The sequence below is a fragment of the Rattus rattus genome, chromosome 3 (assembly GCF_011064425.1).
Source record: "Rattus rattus isolate New Zealand chromosome 3, Rrattus_CSIRO_v1, whole genome shotgun sequence".
Lineage (NCBI taxonomy): Eukaryota > Metazoa > Chordata > Mammalia > Rodentia > Muridae > Rattus > Rattus rattus.
The window spans coordinates 130,285,791-130,302,521 of NC_046156.1; the positions used below are offsets into that span (position 1 = coordinate 130,285,791).

Below are 16,731 nucleotides of genomic sequence, written 5' to 3' on the forward strand. Positions count from 1 at the left end.
ACATCTTTCCCCTATGAGATCTGAGAATGCTGGCCCCTTTATCCCTGTCTTACAACTTATTTGGCATAAGTCTAATATCTCATTGGCACAAGACATTCAATATTGCCATGACATGTGTGAGTCTGTGCCACTCACCAAAGGTCTTGAGTCAGTTATGATTAAAGATGTTCCTGATGTTGATAATCAGCTGCAGATCTAACCTCTGTATTGTACTGCTATCATATACAATTATGAAGCTCACCTGAACTCTGGTTGCTATATAGTTTATAGTCATGTTTCTTCCCAAAAAGAGAGGGAAGGGAGAGAGAGAGAGAGAGAGAGAGAGAGAGAGAGAGAGAGAGAGAGAGAGAGAGAGAGAGAGATATGTTTGACAACAGATTAGTATTTAAGTTCTCTAAGTAGGTAGTTTCTGGAAGGAACCACAGTATATTAGCTCTGGGTATATACATTTTCTTTTGATAGAATATGGAGTACTTATGACATGAGTTTAAATTTCAGATTAACAGTTAATTTTCAAACTTATGGAAATACAAGACAAGATTTTAAAAGGTGAAAAATTGGTATGATCTAAAGAGAAATTAGGGAAGTGCAAATCAAAACAAGGTTAAGTTTCCATCTCACACCAGTCAGAATGGCTATGATCAAAAACTCAGGTGACAACAGATGATGGCAAGGATGTGGAGAAAGAGGACCACTCCTCCACTGTTGGTGGGATTACAAGCTTGTACAACCACTCTGGAAATCAGTCTGGCAATTCTTCAGAAAATTAGAAATAGTTTTACCCAAAGACCCAGCTATATCACTCCTGGCTATATACCCAAAAGATGCTCCAACATATAACAAAGATATATAATCCACTATGTTCACAGCCTTCTATGTAATAGCCAGCAGCTGGAAACAACCCAGTTGTCCCACAATAGAGGAATGGATACAGAAAATATGGTACATTTATACAGTGGAGTACTACTGAGCTATTAAAAACAATGATTTCATGAAATTTGCAGGCAAATGGATGGAACTTGAAATATCTTGAGTGAGGTAATCCAGTCACAAAAGACTACACATGGTATGTACTCACTGATAAATGTATTTTAGCCAAAAATAAGCTCAGAATACCCATGATACAGCTGACAGACCATATGAAACTCAAGAAGAAAGATTACACTAAACTGTGGATACTGCAGTACTATTCAGTAAGGGGAAGAGAATAATCTTCAGGAAGTAGACAGGAAGAGGGATCTGGGAGGGAGAAGTGAGGAAAAGGGAGGGACAAATCATATATAAGAGAAGATTGGGGAAAAGTACAGGGGGTGAGGAATTTGAAAGGAGGTATGTAGCAGTGGGGAAGGGTGAACTAGTGTTAGCCACTAGAAAGTCCCAGATGCCAGGGATCCAAGAGGTTCCTAGGACCCAACAGGGAAGATTTTAGCCAAAATAATTAATAAAGGGGACATAGAACCATATTCTGTGGATAGGCACAGCCCCCGGTTGAGGGATGGGCCACTGACCCACCTCAAAAATATTAATCTAGAATTATGCCTGTCAAAAGGAAATGCAGTTGCAAAGAGTGGAGTAGAAACTGAAGGAAAGACCATCCAGAGACTGCCCCACCTACAGATCCATCTCATGTGCTGACACCAAACTCAGACACTATTGCTGATGCCAAGAAGTATCCAGGAATCCAGTATAGCTGTCCCCTAAGAGACTCTGCCAGAGCCAGACCAACACATATGCAAATGTACAGGCAAACATTGGACTCAGTGCAGGACTACATTAGGGAACTTAGGGCAAGGACTGTAGGAGCTGAAGGATTTTGCAACCTCACAGGAGAACAGCAATTTCAACCAACCAGAACTCCCAGTGCTCCCAGGAACTAAACCACAAACCAAAGAGTATACAAGGGGTACCCATGGCTCCAGCTGGGTATGTAGTAGAGGATTGCCTCTTCTGGCATCACTGGGAGGGGCACCTTGGTCCTGTGGAGGCTTGATGACCCTTGGTAGGGGAATGCTAGGCCACTGAGGCTGGAGTGTGTGGGCCAGTAGGCAAGCGGAAGGGAGGAAGAGATAGGGGGCTTGGAGAGGGAAAACTGGGAAGAAGGATAACACTTGAAATGTAAATAAATAAAATAACATATAAAATGGGAGAGGTTTTAAAGTATATTAAGTAGAGTTCTCTACTTTTTATACACATAAAGTGACAATAGATTTACTTGCAAGGAATTTCAGAAGTGTATATGTTCATGTATTAGAATTTGTATTCTATGTGATAGAGAATGAATTTTGTAGTTTTTTAAAATAGATTCATTAATTGAAAATATTTTTCTTACAATATATTCTGTTCCTGGTTTTTGCTCTCCTAAGTCTGTCCAGTTGCTTTTCAACTTTCAACCTCCGCAATTGATTTCATGTCTTCTTTATCTCTCTCGCTAGAAAAATCAAATAGGTAAACAGACAAATAAAATATAAACCAGAACAAAAAGAGTACACACACACACACACACACACACACACACACACACAAATGAACACATAGAAAAGAAAAACAAACTTGGAAACTATAGTTTATTGAGAATATATAAGCAAAAGATCAAAGCAAAAATGCCTGAACAAAGCAATATGGAACAAAAAGTATAGAAAAATACATTGAGCTCATTTTGTTTTTATCAACTACCACTGGCCAAGAGCACTTGTAGAAACCAATTTTCCTTCTTCTTTTTAAAATTTCTTTGTATTGTTGAAGAGATGTAGTTGTATTTATTTATTTTATAAATTGATACAAGTTTTATTTTGATCAATTTGGCAATAAGCTGGTAGATTTAAAAACCAATATTTCAATTCCCATACTAAAATTTTACTCAGAAAGCTTTTCTTTAAAAAAAAGATTTATCTATTTTGTGAATGTTTTGCCTGCATGTATGTATGTGTACCACATGCATGCTGGCTCCTTTCAAGGCAGGAAGAGAACACCATATCCCCTGGACCTAGTTTTTGAAACCTTCTAAACTAGGCTATTGGCAACTGAACCTGAGTCTCCTGGAAGAGCAGCTTTCCTCTTAGCCCTTTACAAAGCTTTTATAGTAACACAAGAAATTATTTCAAAACTTAGGTAAAAAATAATTATATTCTTTGAGGTTAAACTTTAAACTTAATTTCTGGTTTCTGCCTGCACTCAGAGCTGACCCAGTCCCACGGCTCTCTGTACCCAAATCCCCTGGAGAAGACAGCTGTACTCTCAGAAGTGCAGACGATCCTGAGAGCTCAGGGGAAACCACTACTTCTGTTCACATTCTTGGTCCAAGAGGAACCTGCCTAGAACCCTCTGGACATAGGAACCTAAGAGGAGTCAGGGACAGGATCCTTCTAGTCTCTGCCTGCACTCCGAGCTAAAAGTCAGTCCAAGTTGCACTGACACACCTGAGAGCAGAGGTTAGACCCCCACTTCTGCTCTGAAGGACCTGCCTGGAACCCTTCGGACACACAAACCCAGAAGCAATCTGGGACAGGATTCTTCCACTTTCTGCCTGCCCCCAAAGCTGACCGGGTCCCACCGCTCTCTGTACCCCAGATCTCATTGGGAGAAAGCCAGTCTTCTTGAGTGCTGACACACAGGCTTACAGGAGTGTCAAGTCACTACTGAAGACAGCAAGACCAACTAACGTCAGAGACAACCAGATGGCAAGAGGCAAGCATAGGGAACCTAAGCAACAGAAACCAAGACTACTTGGCATCATGAGAGCCCAGTTCTACCACCAAAGCAAATACTGGATATCCAAACACATGGGAAAAGCAAGATTTGGATTTAAAAATTACATCTCATGATGATGATAGAGGACTTTAAGAAGGACATAAATAAGAACTTCAAGTCTCTGAAGAAAGAAATTGAAGATCTCAGAAGATGGAAAGGTCTCCCAAGTTCATGGATTGACAAGATTAATATAGTAAAAATGGCCATTTTGCCAAAAGCAATCTACAGATTCAATGCGATCCCCAACAAAATTCCAACTCATTTTTTCATAGTGTTAGAAAGAGCAATTTGCAAATTCATTTGGAATAACGAAAAACCCAGGGTAGGGAAAACTATTGTCAACAATAAAAGAGCTTCTGGGGGAATCACCACCCCTGACCTCAAACTGTATAGTTACAAAAAAAAAAAAAAAAAAAAAAAACTGTATATGATATTGGTACAGAGACAGGCAGTCAGGCAGATAGATCAACTGAATATAATTGAAGACACAGAAATGATCCCACACGCCTATGGTCGCTTGATCTTTAACAAAGGAGCTAAAACCATACAGTGGAAAAATGATGCCTTTTTTTTACTACTGAGTTTATCAAGGGCTGTAGAAGATCAGATCATTCACTTCTATAATTCACTTACATAAATATCTATGCTAAGATCTATAAAAATAAATGTATGTGAAATTTATTTTAAACTACATTTATTTATTCTATGTGTGTGTGTGTATGTGTGTATGTGTGCGTGCGCGTGTGTGCACACGCACACACACACACAAACGTGTACTTTGTATATACATGAATGTCACCTGTAGTAGTAGGTTCTCTTATCTTACCACAATGATCCAAGTGATTAAATTCAGGTCAGGAGGATTGTTGCAAAGCCCCTCAACCACTGACTTATCTGGCTGGCCCTTTTTGTTTATTTTTAAATGATACTATGGTTTAAATGTTAAGAGCCATGAATTAAGTAAGATGGTGAGATTGCCTTCTAAGTAGTACCTAGCACTTTTAATAAAAATTCTGTTGAGCCTTCTACTAATTTGAAATGTAAGTAAAGAAATATATCTAATAAAAAATTTAAAATAACAGAAAAGTTAAAATAGCCAAAAAAAGAAAGAAAGAAAAAAGAAAGAAAGAAAGAAAGAAAGAAAGAAAGAAAGAAAGAAAGAAAATCTGTATTACTTTGAGATTTGGCCATGCAGGTATTGCTCCAGTAGAAAAGATTCTGTAATGATTTTTAGCTTATTTTTATTGTTTTGAAATCATGAAATTGCCTAAGAATACTTCCTTTTTATTCTTTTCTTAAAATTCTATTTAATCTTTTTTTTACACTCGAGATTTTTTTCCCCATCCCAGTCCACCCTCCCACTGTTCCATATCCCGTACCCCACACCCTACCAGATCTTCCCACTCCCTGTAGTCTCCAGTCTCTTGAGGGTTAAGTGCATCTTCTCTGACTAAACCAAGACCAGGCAGTTCTTTCCTGTGTATGTGTTGGGGGCCTCATATCACCTGGTGTATACTGCCTGACTGGAGGTCCAGTATCTGAGAGATCTCGGGGTCCAGACTATTAGTCCTCCTACAAGGTTGCCCTCCTCCTCAGATTCTTCCATTTTTTTTCTCTAATTCTACCACATCTATCCATGATTAAGGGATGAAAGTCATGACGGAAAGATTAAGGGATGATATAGATGTAAGAGAGATATGTTTGTAAGTCTCTAAAATATAAAGAAGATTTTCTGATGGAAGTATTTTATCAATAATACCTGACACAAAACTCACCTGGTTTCACTGGAATTATCCAAATTTTAAGATTTATATAAACATTATTCTTCTTAGGGAAAAGGAAGTCATGGAAGGGCCTATGACTCTTCTTTGGAATATAATGTTACTAGTCCTGTTTGCTGTGCTATGTTAGATTCCAGGGTTCAGACCTTAAGGCCCTTTGGAATATGATTACATTCTCTCAGCAATAATATAAATTTCCTTAGGTTTCTTTTGCTATTATTCATTCATCACAAACTTCCCAGGATTATTCTTTAATCTGAGTTACAGTAAAATTTCCCAAGGACATCCTGACCATGCAGATGTACAGAAGTCCATAGCTCCTGTACAATCATACATGGTAGATTCAGAGACAGTGTTTATGATCTTAGTTTACTAAATAACAGTATCTACACTTCGCTTTAGTCTTCTCTTTGTGTGTACATGTATACGCACACATAAACATACAAACATACACACACATACACACAAGCACATGCATACACATTTTATCTCTGACCTCAAAAAATAACTCAAAATTTCTAAAATATTTATTAGGTGCACAGACCCATGTGACACACAGCAGATCTCTAGGACTGTGTTTTGTGGCTCTGTGAGAACAGGTAGTCATTTTAATAGCCTATTCTTTATTTCATGTATTTAAGTTGAATTAAATTTTTTAATGTCTTTCCTAGGTCTAAAATTAGAACACTAAATCAATTGGAGTGGGCTTATAGAGGTAGCCTGAGTATTTTCAATTATGCCAGTACTATGTATAGAACTTCCTAGAACTTGGAAATAATTAAAATATAAAAAAATGAGTATATTCGGGAAATAATGTGCCAATATTGTTCCACATTTGACCCTTGGATGGTTACTCTTTTATTTAAATTCTACATTATCTCTGTTCTATTTTATATTGAGTAGCAATGAGAACATTATGTTTCAAAAATTATGGCTGTAATTACCTCTTCCATCTGTCCAGAACAAAATGAATGTCAGTGCCATTCAAAGGCTACAAGTGTTTTAATTTCATATATTAAATTTAAGTATTGATGTGTATCATCTTGATTGTGGAGAGAATATTACAATGAAGGAAGTGTGTGCGGTACGTTTGGTTTCAATTTTCTTTCTTTCAAGGAGGGAGTCTTTGATTACAGCCTTGAAAATGTTTGTAGCTCTTCGATTACTTGTGGAGAGTAGACTGAGGCTGAGAGGAAATTCAAACAGAATCTGGAGTAGTTATCCTTGAGCAATACACAGAAACTTTGCAGTGGGGAAGCAGAATGCTGTTAGAAGTTTTGCCTATGAAACCAGATACATTGCAGTTTGTATGCAATTATACCAAATATTTATAGTGTGATTCTATCTATATAGTGTGGCTCATATATAAAGATTAGGAAGAGACAGCTCTTACTTCACAGACACAGAAACAGAATAAACTTGCTGAGATGGATATGAGAGTATAAGCATGGAGTGGTAGTGCTAGAATGTGAGAGATCATAGCTCTCCTTATAGTTCGACATTGTGCCTACCACGTTACAGAAAAGTAAGAAAGAAAAGTGAGTTTTTATAAGTGATGATATTTGAATATATCTTCATTTGAATATCTATTTCTTCCTTACAAGATGTTTTTGTATGCCATTTCTTTGTTAAATGTTGATATAATTTCCTGATGAAGAAAAGTTGGTCATGTTTGCACTTACAATTGTGGATGATCACACTTAGCCTGAGACATTGAATGAGTTACACAAAGATCACTGAGTAGTCTTAGCTACTTTAATGAGAAACATGATGTAAAAACATCACAGAGTAGGGGACGACATTACAGGAAGTATATAATAAATTGGTGAGAATTAGAGGAAAATCTACACTATGAATACACCAGAATAAAAGGGAGAAAGGATAGTTGAAGATGAAGTGAAAAATAGCATAAATAAAACCTTAGGGAAGGTTAGAGTCAAGATTTGGTGAACATGTTGCTATAGCAGAAATAAACAATACGAGATAATATGAATTTTTCAGTACAAAAGAATGGTTTAGAAACAAGAGACTAATGACAGGTATGACTTGGCTCTGTGATGGTGTACATGCTTAGGCTTTCGCATACGTTCATCATGGAGTAAAAGCAAAAAGTAACTGAACTATAGCCATGGGTAGGATTTGTAAGATTTATCTCAATTTCCAGATAGTTCCATAAAACAGATGATGAGTTAAATTAGAATAAATAGAGAGTTAGATAAATATTAATGTTTTTAGAATATTGTAGTGTTGTCATTGAAAATAAAGTCAGGACAATCTACATGATGATATGCTGGAACAAAACAAATATAGATACATATACACAAAACATATAGACAGATAAAACACACATACACAATTTAATATTTCACAAGGATTTTGTAGATAAGGAAAATTTATGAATGACAAGCAAATGACAGAACTAAATATAATTTGCTTTACATTCTGTCAAACTGAACTGACAACAAACAAACTCACCTGGGAAGGATACAATTCATATTTGAAACCTTCCTGATAGGATTTCCAGGTTCCTTATAATACTGTTTTACAAGCTTTAACTTTCACAATGATTATTGTATAAAACAGTTATTATAAGCAACATATTCTAAATGATTGGTAATTTACTTCCCTTTCTTTACCTTCAGCAATGAAATATTACTAAGCAAACATCACCTGTAGTGACTGTAAGCATCACTGAAATTTTTACAAACTGTTTCTCTTTCAGTCTTTTCTGAAGATACTTGTTTATACAACATGATTGTTATTTATAATATAACTGTTATATTCACATGCATAGAAAACATGATGCTGTCTTCATCTTTGGTAGTAAAGAGTCTTTCATGTCCTCAAATTCTATTAAATACTGTATTGATAAAGAATTTGTCCTAAACTTAAGGAATATCCATGATAAACACTATATGTTAAATAATCATTTAAAATTAAGGAAATTAAGTAGGTGTGGTAGTGACCACCTTCAGTCTGGCTCTCTAGAGGCAGAGGCAGGTATAGCTCTGTAAGTTTAAGGTCTGACTCATCTACACACTGAGTTCCAGGAAAATAAGTGCTCCACAGCAATATTCTGTCTCAATAAACTGTTATGTAAATGGACAGATGGATAGCTAGGTCTACAGACAGATAGAAAAAAAGAAAAAGGAAAACAACAACAAAAGCAAGTATATAAATGAGGAGAGCTCAGATGATGAAACTGTGTACTACTAAGCCTGGAGATCTGAGTTTAATCCCTGGGACCTTTGAAGCAGTAAGATAGACTCATTTCTCTCTAGTTGTCACCCGACTTCTACATGTCTACTGTGGCATGCATGTATGTCCCTTCATGACACATAATAAAATTTTAAAATGTTTATAAATATTAGTTTCTACAAACAACTATACTTTAATAAAAGTATGGATTAAGAGAATAAAAAAGAAAGTAAAACAATGCTTGTGAATAATATGAAGATGTGTGTGTGTGTGTGTGAGTGTGTGTGTGTGTGTGTGTGTGTGTGTGTGTGTGCAATTGGATAGGGATTTGAATGGAAAAGAAAGCAGCAGAGAAGAAAGAAGAAGCAAGAAAAAAGAGTACAAAAAGATAATGAGAGAAATAGACAAAGTATTTTCGGATTATATTTTGGAGAGAGAGAAAGACATGAAAGCACTAAGGGGACTATTTGGGCAAATAAAAGGGACTAGGAAAGTTGACAAGGGCACAGAAAAGGGAGAGAATAAGGAAAATAATTGTTAAATCACAATGAATACAGCGAAAGAATCATCATACCTGCACTAACTTAGGTTTAGAGTCATCTCTATTCTATATATAATAAACATTCTAGTTTCCAAGATAGTGTTGATGGCTCTTAGGAGATATACCACATGACCCCAGCTTTCTCTATATGTCTGTCATTTCTTCCTTGCCTGTTGCCCCAGTCAGGTCAATTGCAAAGCCCTGCACATCACAACATTGCACCTTATTATGTCCCTTGAATCTCATTCCTCTCCCTCCTCCTTTGAGAACACTGCTTCAATTCAGAGGAAATAGCTACAAAATATTGGGTCTTATATAATTTGTGCAAAGTTTTATGATACTTTGTATTGATTGGGATCTGACAGAGCTTTTAACACATTTGTTTTCAGTTGGCAGACCAGATGAAATGAGGGCTGAGACTAGCATGGGTGGGTACGAATACCACTTAGTTAATACATGTCTTTTCCAGAAAGATATAGCTTCAACCACTCTTCATCTGAGTATCTTCAAAACATTCTGATAGCATAATCTTAAGCATTAATACACTATACAAATCCTGCTCTGATACTGATTGCCACCAATACATAGTATAATAAAAATAGCAAATTCAGATCATTACTTTCCTACAGCCATTGTTGACTTTACTATATTAAATGATTTTTAAGGATGATTCTCAGTCTATCTCTCTAATAAGTAATATTTATCTATCTATTGTCTTTTATCTACCTACGTACTTATATAGCTCAAGTCCAAATTTTTCTGTTTCCTATAATATTAAAGTCTTCGAGTTAGTACTGCTGTGAAGAAACTTCATAACCAATGGCAACTTGGGAAAGAAAGAGTTTATTTTACTCAGTTTCATATAGCAAAACAGTGATGGCAGAAACTCAGGCAGGGCAGAAACCCGAAGCTGCCCCTGATGCAGGCGCCATAGAGATACACTCCTTACTGTTGCTCTACATGTTTATTTGGCCTGCTTTCTAATAGAACATAAAGTCCCCAGCTCAAGATGGCACCACCCACAATGGACTAGGCCATTCCTCAATCATTCATTAATCAAGAAAATGCCTTTCAACTATATCCCTTGGAGGATTTTCTTTTCTTTTCTTTCCTTTTAAATTGTGGTTTTCTCATTTCAGCTGATGCTTGGGTCAAACTGCCATAAATCTGTCCAACACAATTAACCATTATCAGCTTGACACATAACCACATCACCATTAAGCCACAAACCTTTCCTTCCTATTCATCCTCAACATCTCACATTAAAAATATAAATAGCTTAAAGCCTTACAGTCTTTGCACATTCAAACACGTTAAAGGCATTAAAAGTTCACTCCCTTTAAAATATCTAGTATCTGCCCCTTCTCCTCAACTCCAGCAGATGGGAAAGCTAGTCCTGGGATCATGAAATCAGAAGGGCTAGCTCTGTCTCTTGATGGCTGAAGCATTCAGTAGCCTAGCTGGGAGAGTGCGGGAGAGCTCACTCTGGTGGTCAGGGTGCAGGAGAGCTGCCAGGCAGACCAACCCAGATACTACCCAGACCCAGCAGATCCAGGGCTATGAATAGGCCCATCCCAGCAACTACCACATCTATGAACTGCTGAAGGACATGAAGGGGCCATTCCTGCAGATTTAAAGTTTCAGAATAACAACAGGATATCTGAGAGAAGTCCTTGTGAGAATCCAATATGGATAGTGTAGCAGAAAACTCAAACCAGATCATTGCAATGAACATTTGCAAGTAAAGATGTATAGAAAAATGGGATCTGACACTAAGATTTTGATACTATGCTGAATCACTTTTTAGGCAGTCCATAAAGCTATGTGTGATTTTTACCTGTATCTTATTGTTTTGATGATGCTGACATTAAATATAAGATACCATGTGATGCTCATTTTCCCTATGATTTTTATGTATGTTTATCAAAAAATATTGTTATCTTCTAGCCATAAACAAGCAATGTATCATGATAGAAAACGATATTACAATAGAGATTTTGTAGCCTAAACTTTTCTTTTAAGTTTCTAAATATAAATTATAATTAGAGCAAATAGGACAGAAATATCAAAAGTTATCCTTTTGGTGAAACAGTATCTTTTTATGAGCATATAGCATACTAAAAGTAATAGAATAACTACTCACTTAAATTTATAAATATTCTGAGGTGGGTAATTAGATCATTCAGATGAAGCTAACATTCAGCAGTAACCTTAAAACAATTTATATTTTTTTAAAAGTAAAATCCAACTAAAATATGAAAAACAAAATCGATGACGATTTTCTCTTTTGTCTGTCACAGGGTCCAAGTTTTCTCTCTGAGGCCATTTTTCCTAAACATGCAACAAAAATTGAAGAATTGGATCCATCTTTCAACCTTCATGAAGCCATTACTAAGGTAGGAATGCCTTTGTTAACTCACAAATAGAATGCGAACATTATTTTTGTTTGTTTTTTTATGCTACTGTTGTTTATTTGTCTTACATAGGAGAAAGACAAGACAATGCTTTTATAAGTAGTATAAATGATAGCAAAATGTTTGGAAATGAGATAAAATAAAATTTTATAACAAATCAATCATTAATAAAATAACTTTTTGTGCTTAACCTAAAATCAAGTTGGTTTTTTATTTGAAATGGACAGGTACTTTAAATGGTCGTCAACCAAGATTGTCTAACTTATCTGTCCAAAGTTTTCTTTTAATACATATATTTCATTCACTTTTAATTATTCAATTTGTGTGCATATGCACATGTGTCATGTGATGATGTAGTGCAAATGATCGCTTTCTGAAGTCAGTTGATACTTGCCTTCTCCCATGTGGTTCTGGAGTATGAAACTCAGGCTGCCAGTCTTGGCAATAGACACCTTTACTCACGGAGCCACCATACTGGTCCTATTTGATATGTATTTCAGTTCCAGTGTAAGAAGAACGTGCTTTATTGGGCAAAGAACTGAATTCGTAATATGGCACGTTTCCTTTTTTTTTTATTGGATTTTTTTCCCCATCATCTCAAATGTCATCCCCTTTTCCGGTTTCTCATCTTTAAAACTCCAATCCCATCCTCATTCCCCGTTCTCTATAAGGGTGTTCCCCCTCCCAAACCACCCTCTCTTCCCGCCTCCAAGACATGACATTCCCCTCCAAGAGGGTCCAGCCTTGGCAGGAACAAGAGCTTCTCCTCCCATTGATGCCTAACAAGGCTATCATCTGCTACACATGCAGCTGTCTATGTGTAGTCTTTGGATGGTGGTTTAGTCCCTGGGAGCTGTGGTTGGTTGGCATTGTTGTTCTTATGGGGTGCAAACCCCTTCAGCTCCTTTAACCTTTCTGCAACTCCTTGAATAGGGACCCCATTCTCAGTTCAATGGCAGGTTTCTACTGTGCATTTTTAGTCATAATTTTATTATTCTACAAAAACTAATTTTTCCAGTGTGGAGAAAATAAATTTATTGTTCCTCTTAGCAAATGCCATCCTATGAGTTTTTCACATTTACAAATTATTCATCTATCCTGTCAAAGCAGTCCTCTTCAGCATAGACTTTGGAGTGTATATTGATGTTTCAGTGCCATTAAAATAATCCATATTTATGTATACTTAGTAGAATTATTTAATCATCCTTAAATCTTAGCAAAATGTGACAGGCCATTTCTCTCCTTAGAAAGAGGAAGTGTGGTAAAAGGAACCAACCTCAGCGTGTGATCACTGAAGAAGCCCAGGACTGAAAGCCTGGGAGTCTGTATCTGTCTCTGATATTTAAGAACTATGGAAATTTAGGTTTTGAACTTTTAAAATAAGTGGATTTTTTTGAATCATGATCTACTTAAAATTCATCTAAGCTCATAATATTTATTACATTTTCCTTTACAATCAACTCCAGTTGCATGAATTCATTTTTAGTACTTTCCTCTTATTTCCATATTATTTTGCAGATATGACTAAAGAAAAGTTGTCATTAGATCCTTCCTTAATGCAGAAAATAATAAGTATATTTCTAATATTTAGAGATTATATACATTTATGTATATATATATGAATGACTATACAAATGAAGGTATAGAACTTTAAATGGATATTTATATACATTTGCATCTATATATAAATGTACGCAGGAAAATTCACTTAAAATTCTGGAGACCTATTTTCTATATTTGTTTGTTATGTTTAAGCAAAGAATTGTAAGATTATAAAATGATGCAATCACTATTTTATTTTCATTTCTTTTTCTATGTTGACTAGAGAGCTAATGGATTTTTGTGAAAGAACAACTTGAGACTGGGTTGACATTAGACATATAATGGGGTAGTAGCATAGCTGATAAAATTTGCAGACACAAAAATGCTTTGCCTTATTTCAGAGGATGAGTGCACACTGATTCTCAGTAGCTGGCATTTTTGCTACATTTAAGAACCAAACTTTTGGGAGTATTTTGGAAAAAAAATGGATGAGTGAACAAGTGGCCATGAACACAGTCTGAATATTTACAGAGGCTCAGCACTCCATGTGATAACTAAGAATCACACGAATTCTACACTTTTCTTCTTTTATGTCCTATATATGTTTTCTACTGTATTGAATGCTAAATATACATTTCATTATAACCTTAAAGGACTATTGTATAAAATTCCTTGCATTTAAAGAATCATAAACAAAGTAAGTGCATACCTTAGAGTTCTGTGTAAGTTTTCACGCATTATACATTTTCCCAATATTAATTCTCCTTCCAAAACTTGAGAGTCCCTGCATTCACATTGAAAAGTAAACCAAGTTAAGAAATTGTACTTCTGAAGTTCAGTCATAAATAACTAGTAGCAGGAATGAAGATTTTTAAAGAAAATATTTAATATGTGATGACTTTAATATTGTTTTCTGATCATCATAATCAACAACAAAAACAATAAATGCTATCACATAGCTTGGAAATATAGATATGAATTTTGTTCTAGTATGACTAGAAAATAATATTTTGCAATTGAATTTTATTTATTATCAGCATAGAAAGTAATAGACTAATATTCATTCTCTCTAGTAAACAGAGATAAAAGGAATGGTGTTAGTGTTTTTTCAACAAAATGTTATTTTTAACACTAAAACTTAAAAGAGCTAATGTATTTAAAGTAGATTGTTTAACTGTGTATTCTGAATAAAAATTGTTTGTGAGGGCCAAAAATATCTTTTCTCTATTGTATCTCTGTGTACCTAGTAATGATTTATAGCTTAAAAACGTGGAAAAATCATATTAGTCTAATTAAACAAATAATGGTAATATGTCCAATATATGGTAATTGAGGATAAATTTTAGTGTCCAAAGAATTATGTTTGTCAGAATATTGTATCTGGTGTAAGTGGTTTGATCACAATGTATTATTGACAACTTTTGCATATTGCAGTATGACATTGTGAAAATAATACTTATCTGATTTAAGAAACAGAAATATGTACATGTTGTTATTTACTAACTAAAAAAATGGTACTGAGGTACAAGAAATGCTATATAAATTGGAAAGAATGATTAGTATTGGATTAAAGTATTTTTATTTAACATGAATACTCAATAATGCATCATTAGCTAATATTGAAGAATTAACTCCATGTAACTGCAATCAATTTTAAGGTTCACAATTTAAGTCCTTTCAGTCAGAGCTGATTTTCAAACAGTACTGATGTAAGACAAAATGGTGTTAATATTTGTGATGTAATCAATCACTGTCTCCCAGCAAGAAACTCTGCATTTTAGAACGTTGCTAAGAACCACAAATGTAGTTTTATATCAACATAAACTTTCTACATACTAAATGTTTACTCTTTATGGTTGGTGCTTTTCGGCATTTAATGAATTTTTCAAAATAAACCAGCTATCCCCAGACATGTTAAGTGAATTGAGTCCTTGAAAGCAGGTCTTCAGTGTTGTTGTCCTCTAAGGTTTATTTTTCTCTCCTCTTCAGTCTTGACATTGTTCTTTTCATATAAAGCAGAGGACCTAAGAATGTAATGAATGAGACTCAGTATTGATGCCAAAAGTTGTAATCCATCATTGCCTCAGCTGTCAGGTGCTGCTGTGTGAAGCTGCTGAAGGGGGCACATGCTGCATGGAGAGTGAAGAGGCTGTTCTCACCCTCTACTACAGTTGTCTTACAAATCTCATTTTAGCTTCTTAGTTATCATAAAAGCCTAAGTAATTCCTTCAAAGACTAAAGCATGAATAAATCCTAGTATAAATCCTAGCTGCTTAATCCTTTAGTCAGTGCATTTAAAAATCATCAGGTATTTATATTTTAAATAAGCTTATTCCTCCTCCTAAACTCGGGAGTTTTCTTACTGTGTCTCTAAATCTTAAACAATTATCTCACAAATTGTTATTAACTACCCAGGCATTTCTGCTAGTTGACAGTAAACCAAGCATGTGGTAAAAAATCACTTGAATTACAAAATCAATAAACACATATAAGTCAGTTCAAAGGGATATATCTGTAAGTCGTTTAAATGTCACATGCCAAAAAAAAAAGAGATAGTGATGTTGGCAGAGAGTAGTACAAACACAGAGGAAAGACCCAGCTTGCAGTGGCTTCTACACAGCCCCATAACAGCACTGAAGGCAGAGGACAGTTCAGGACATATGGAGAATAATTCACTGGGGAAGAGGCATTCAAAAAATTTAAGCAATTTCACCTTTAGTATTCATGAGTTTCTTTTAAGGTGATTTAAAATTAGCTGTTGGTGACAATGTGTGAAAATCAATAGGATATGGTTGCTAAAAGAAAAAAATGTGTCAAATCTGAGAAACTACTTTAAAAATGACCATCAAGGAGGAGGGAGGGGCCAAATAATGACCATCATGTTGCTGAACATGAGACGTGAATAGAGTTGAGGTAGTTAGTATTCTATTAATTGTGTCCTAAGCAAAGTGATATTGGTGAACAACAATTAGTAAAATCCCCTTGCATGGTACTAAGACACAATCAGAATAAATTCTGCTTGTGACCTTACTTGTGAACATCAAATAATTGGTCTTTCATTATTTGCACAGAATATGCAGGAAAAATATCTCTATAAATATCTGTTGGATTTTAAGTGACATAGTGTTCAGTAATTGTATCCTTTCTTTCCTCCCTAAAAGTCTACCCATTTCCACACTATGTTGATCTCAGTTCATAGCATCTTTTTCTTTGTTTACTATTGCTAAGTGTAAGTGTCCATGAATGCATTCATAAGCATGTGTATAGGCTTGTATGTGTATACAAATATATAAATATATAAATACAACCTTCTGAATAGTACATTAATATACTATTTCAGTTTTGACTACTCTGTGTAGTACAACCAATAAAGGGGGACATCCCTGCAAGAGACTAATTCTCCTCCCAAGCACTCATGAGTTGTCAGGTAGCTCTTTGTCTAGATGTGGACAGACTCTGTGTGTGTGTGTGTGTGTGTGTGTGTGTGTGTGTGTGTGTGTATGTGTGT

At 35.4% G+C, this 16,731-nt stretch overlaps 1 protein-coding gene across 1 annotated transcript in view; it reads left to right on the plus strand.

The window, feature by feature from the left end:
• Positions 1–16,731, plus strand: part of Naaladl2 (N-acetylated alpha-linked acidic dipeptidase like 2) — an 890,024-nt gene that overhangs the window by 703,457 nt on the left and 169,836 nt on the right. Inside the window, exon 11 of the mRNA XM_032898601.1 lies at positions 11,568–11,663. Within this exon, the coding sequence (XP_032754492.1) occupies positions 11,568–11,663 (96 nt within the window). The remainder of the gene's footprint in view (positions 1–11,567; positions 11,664–16,731) is intronic.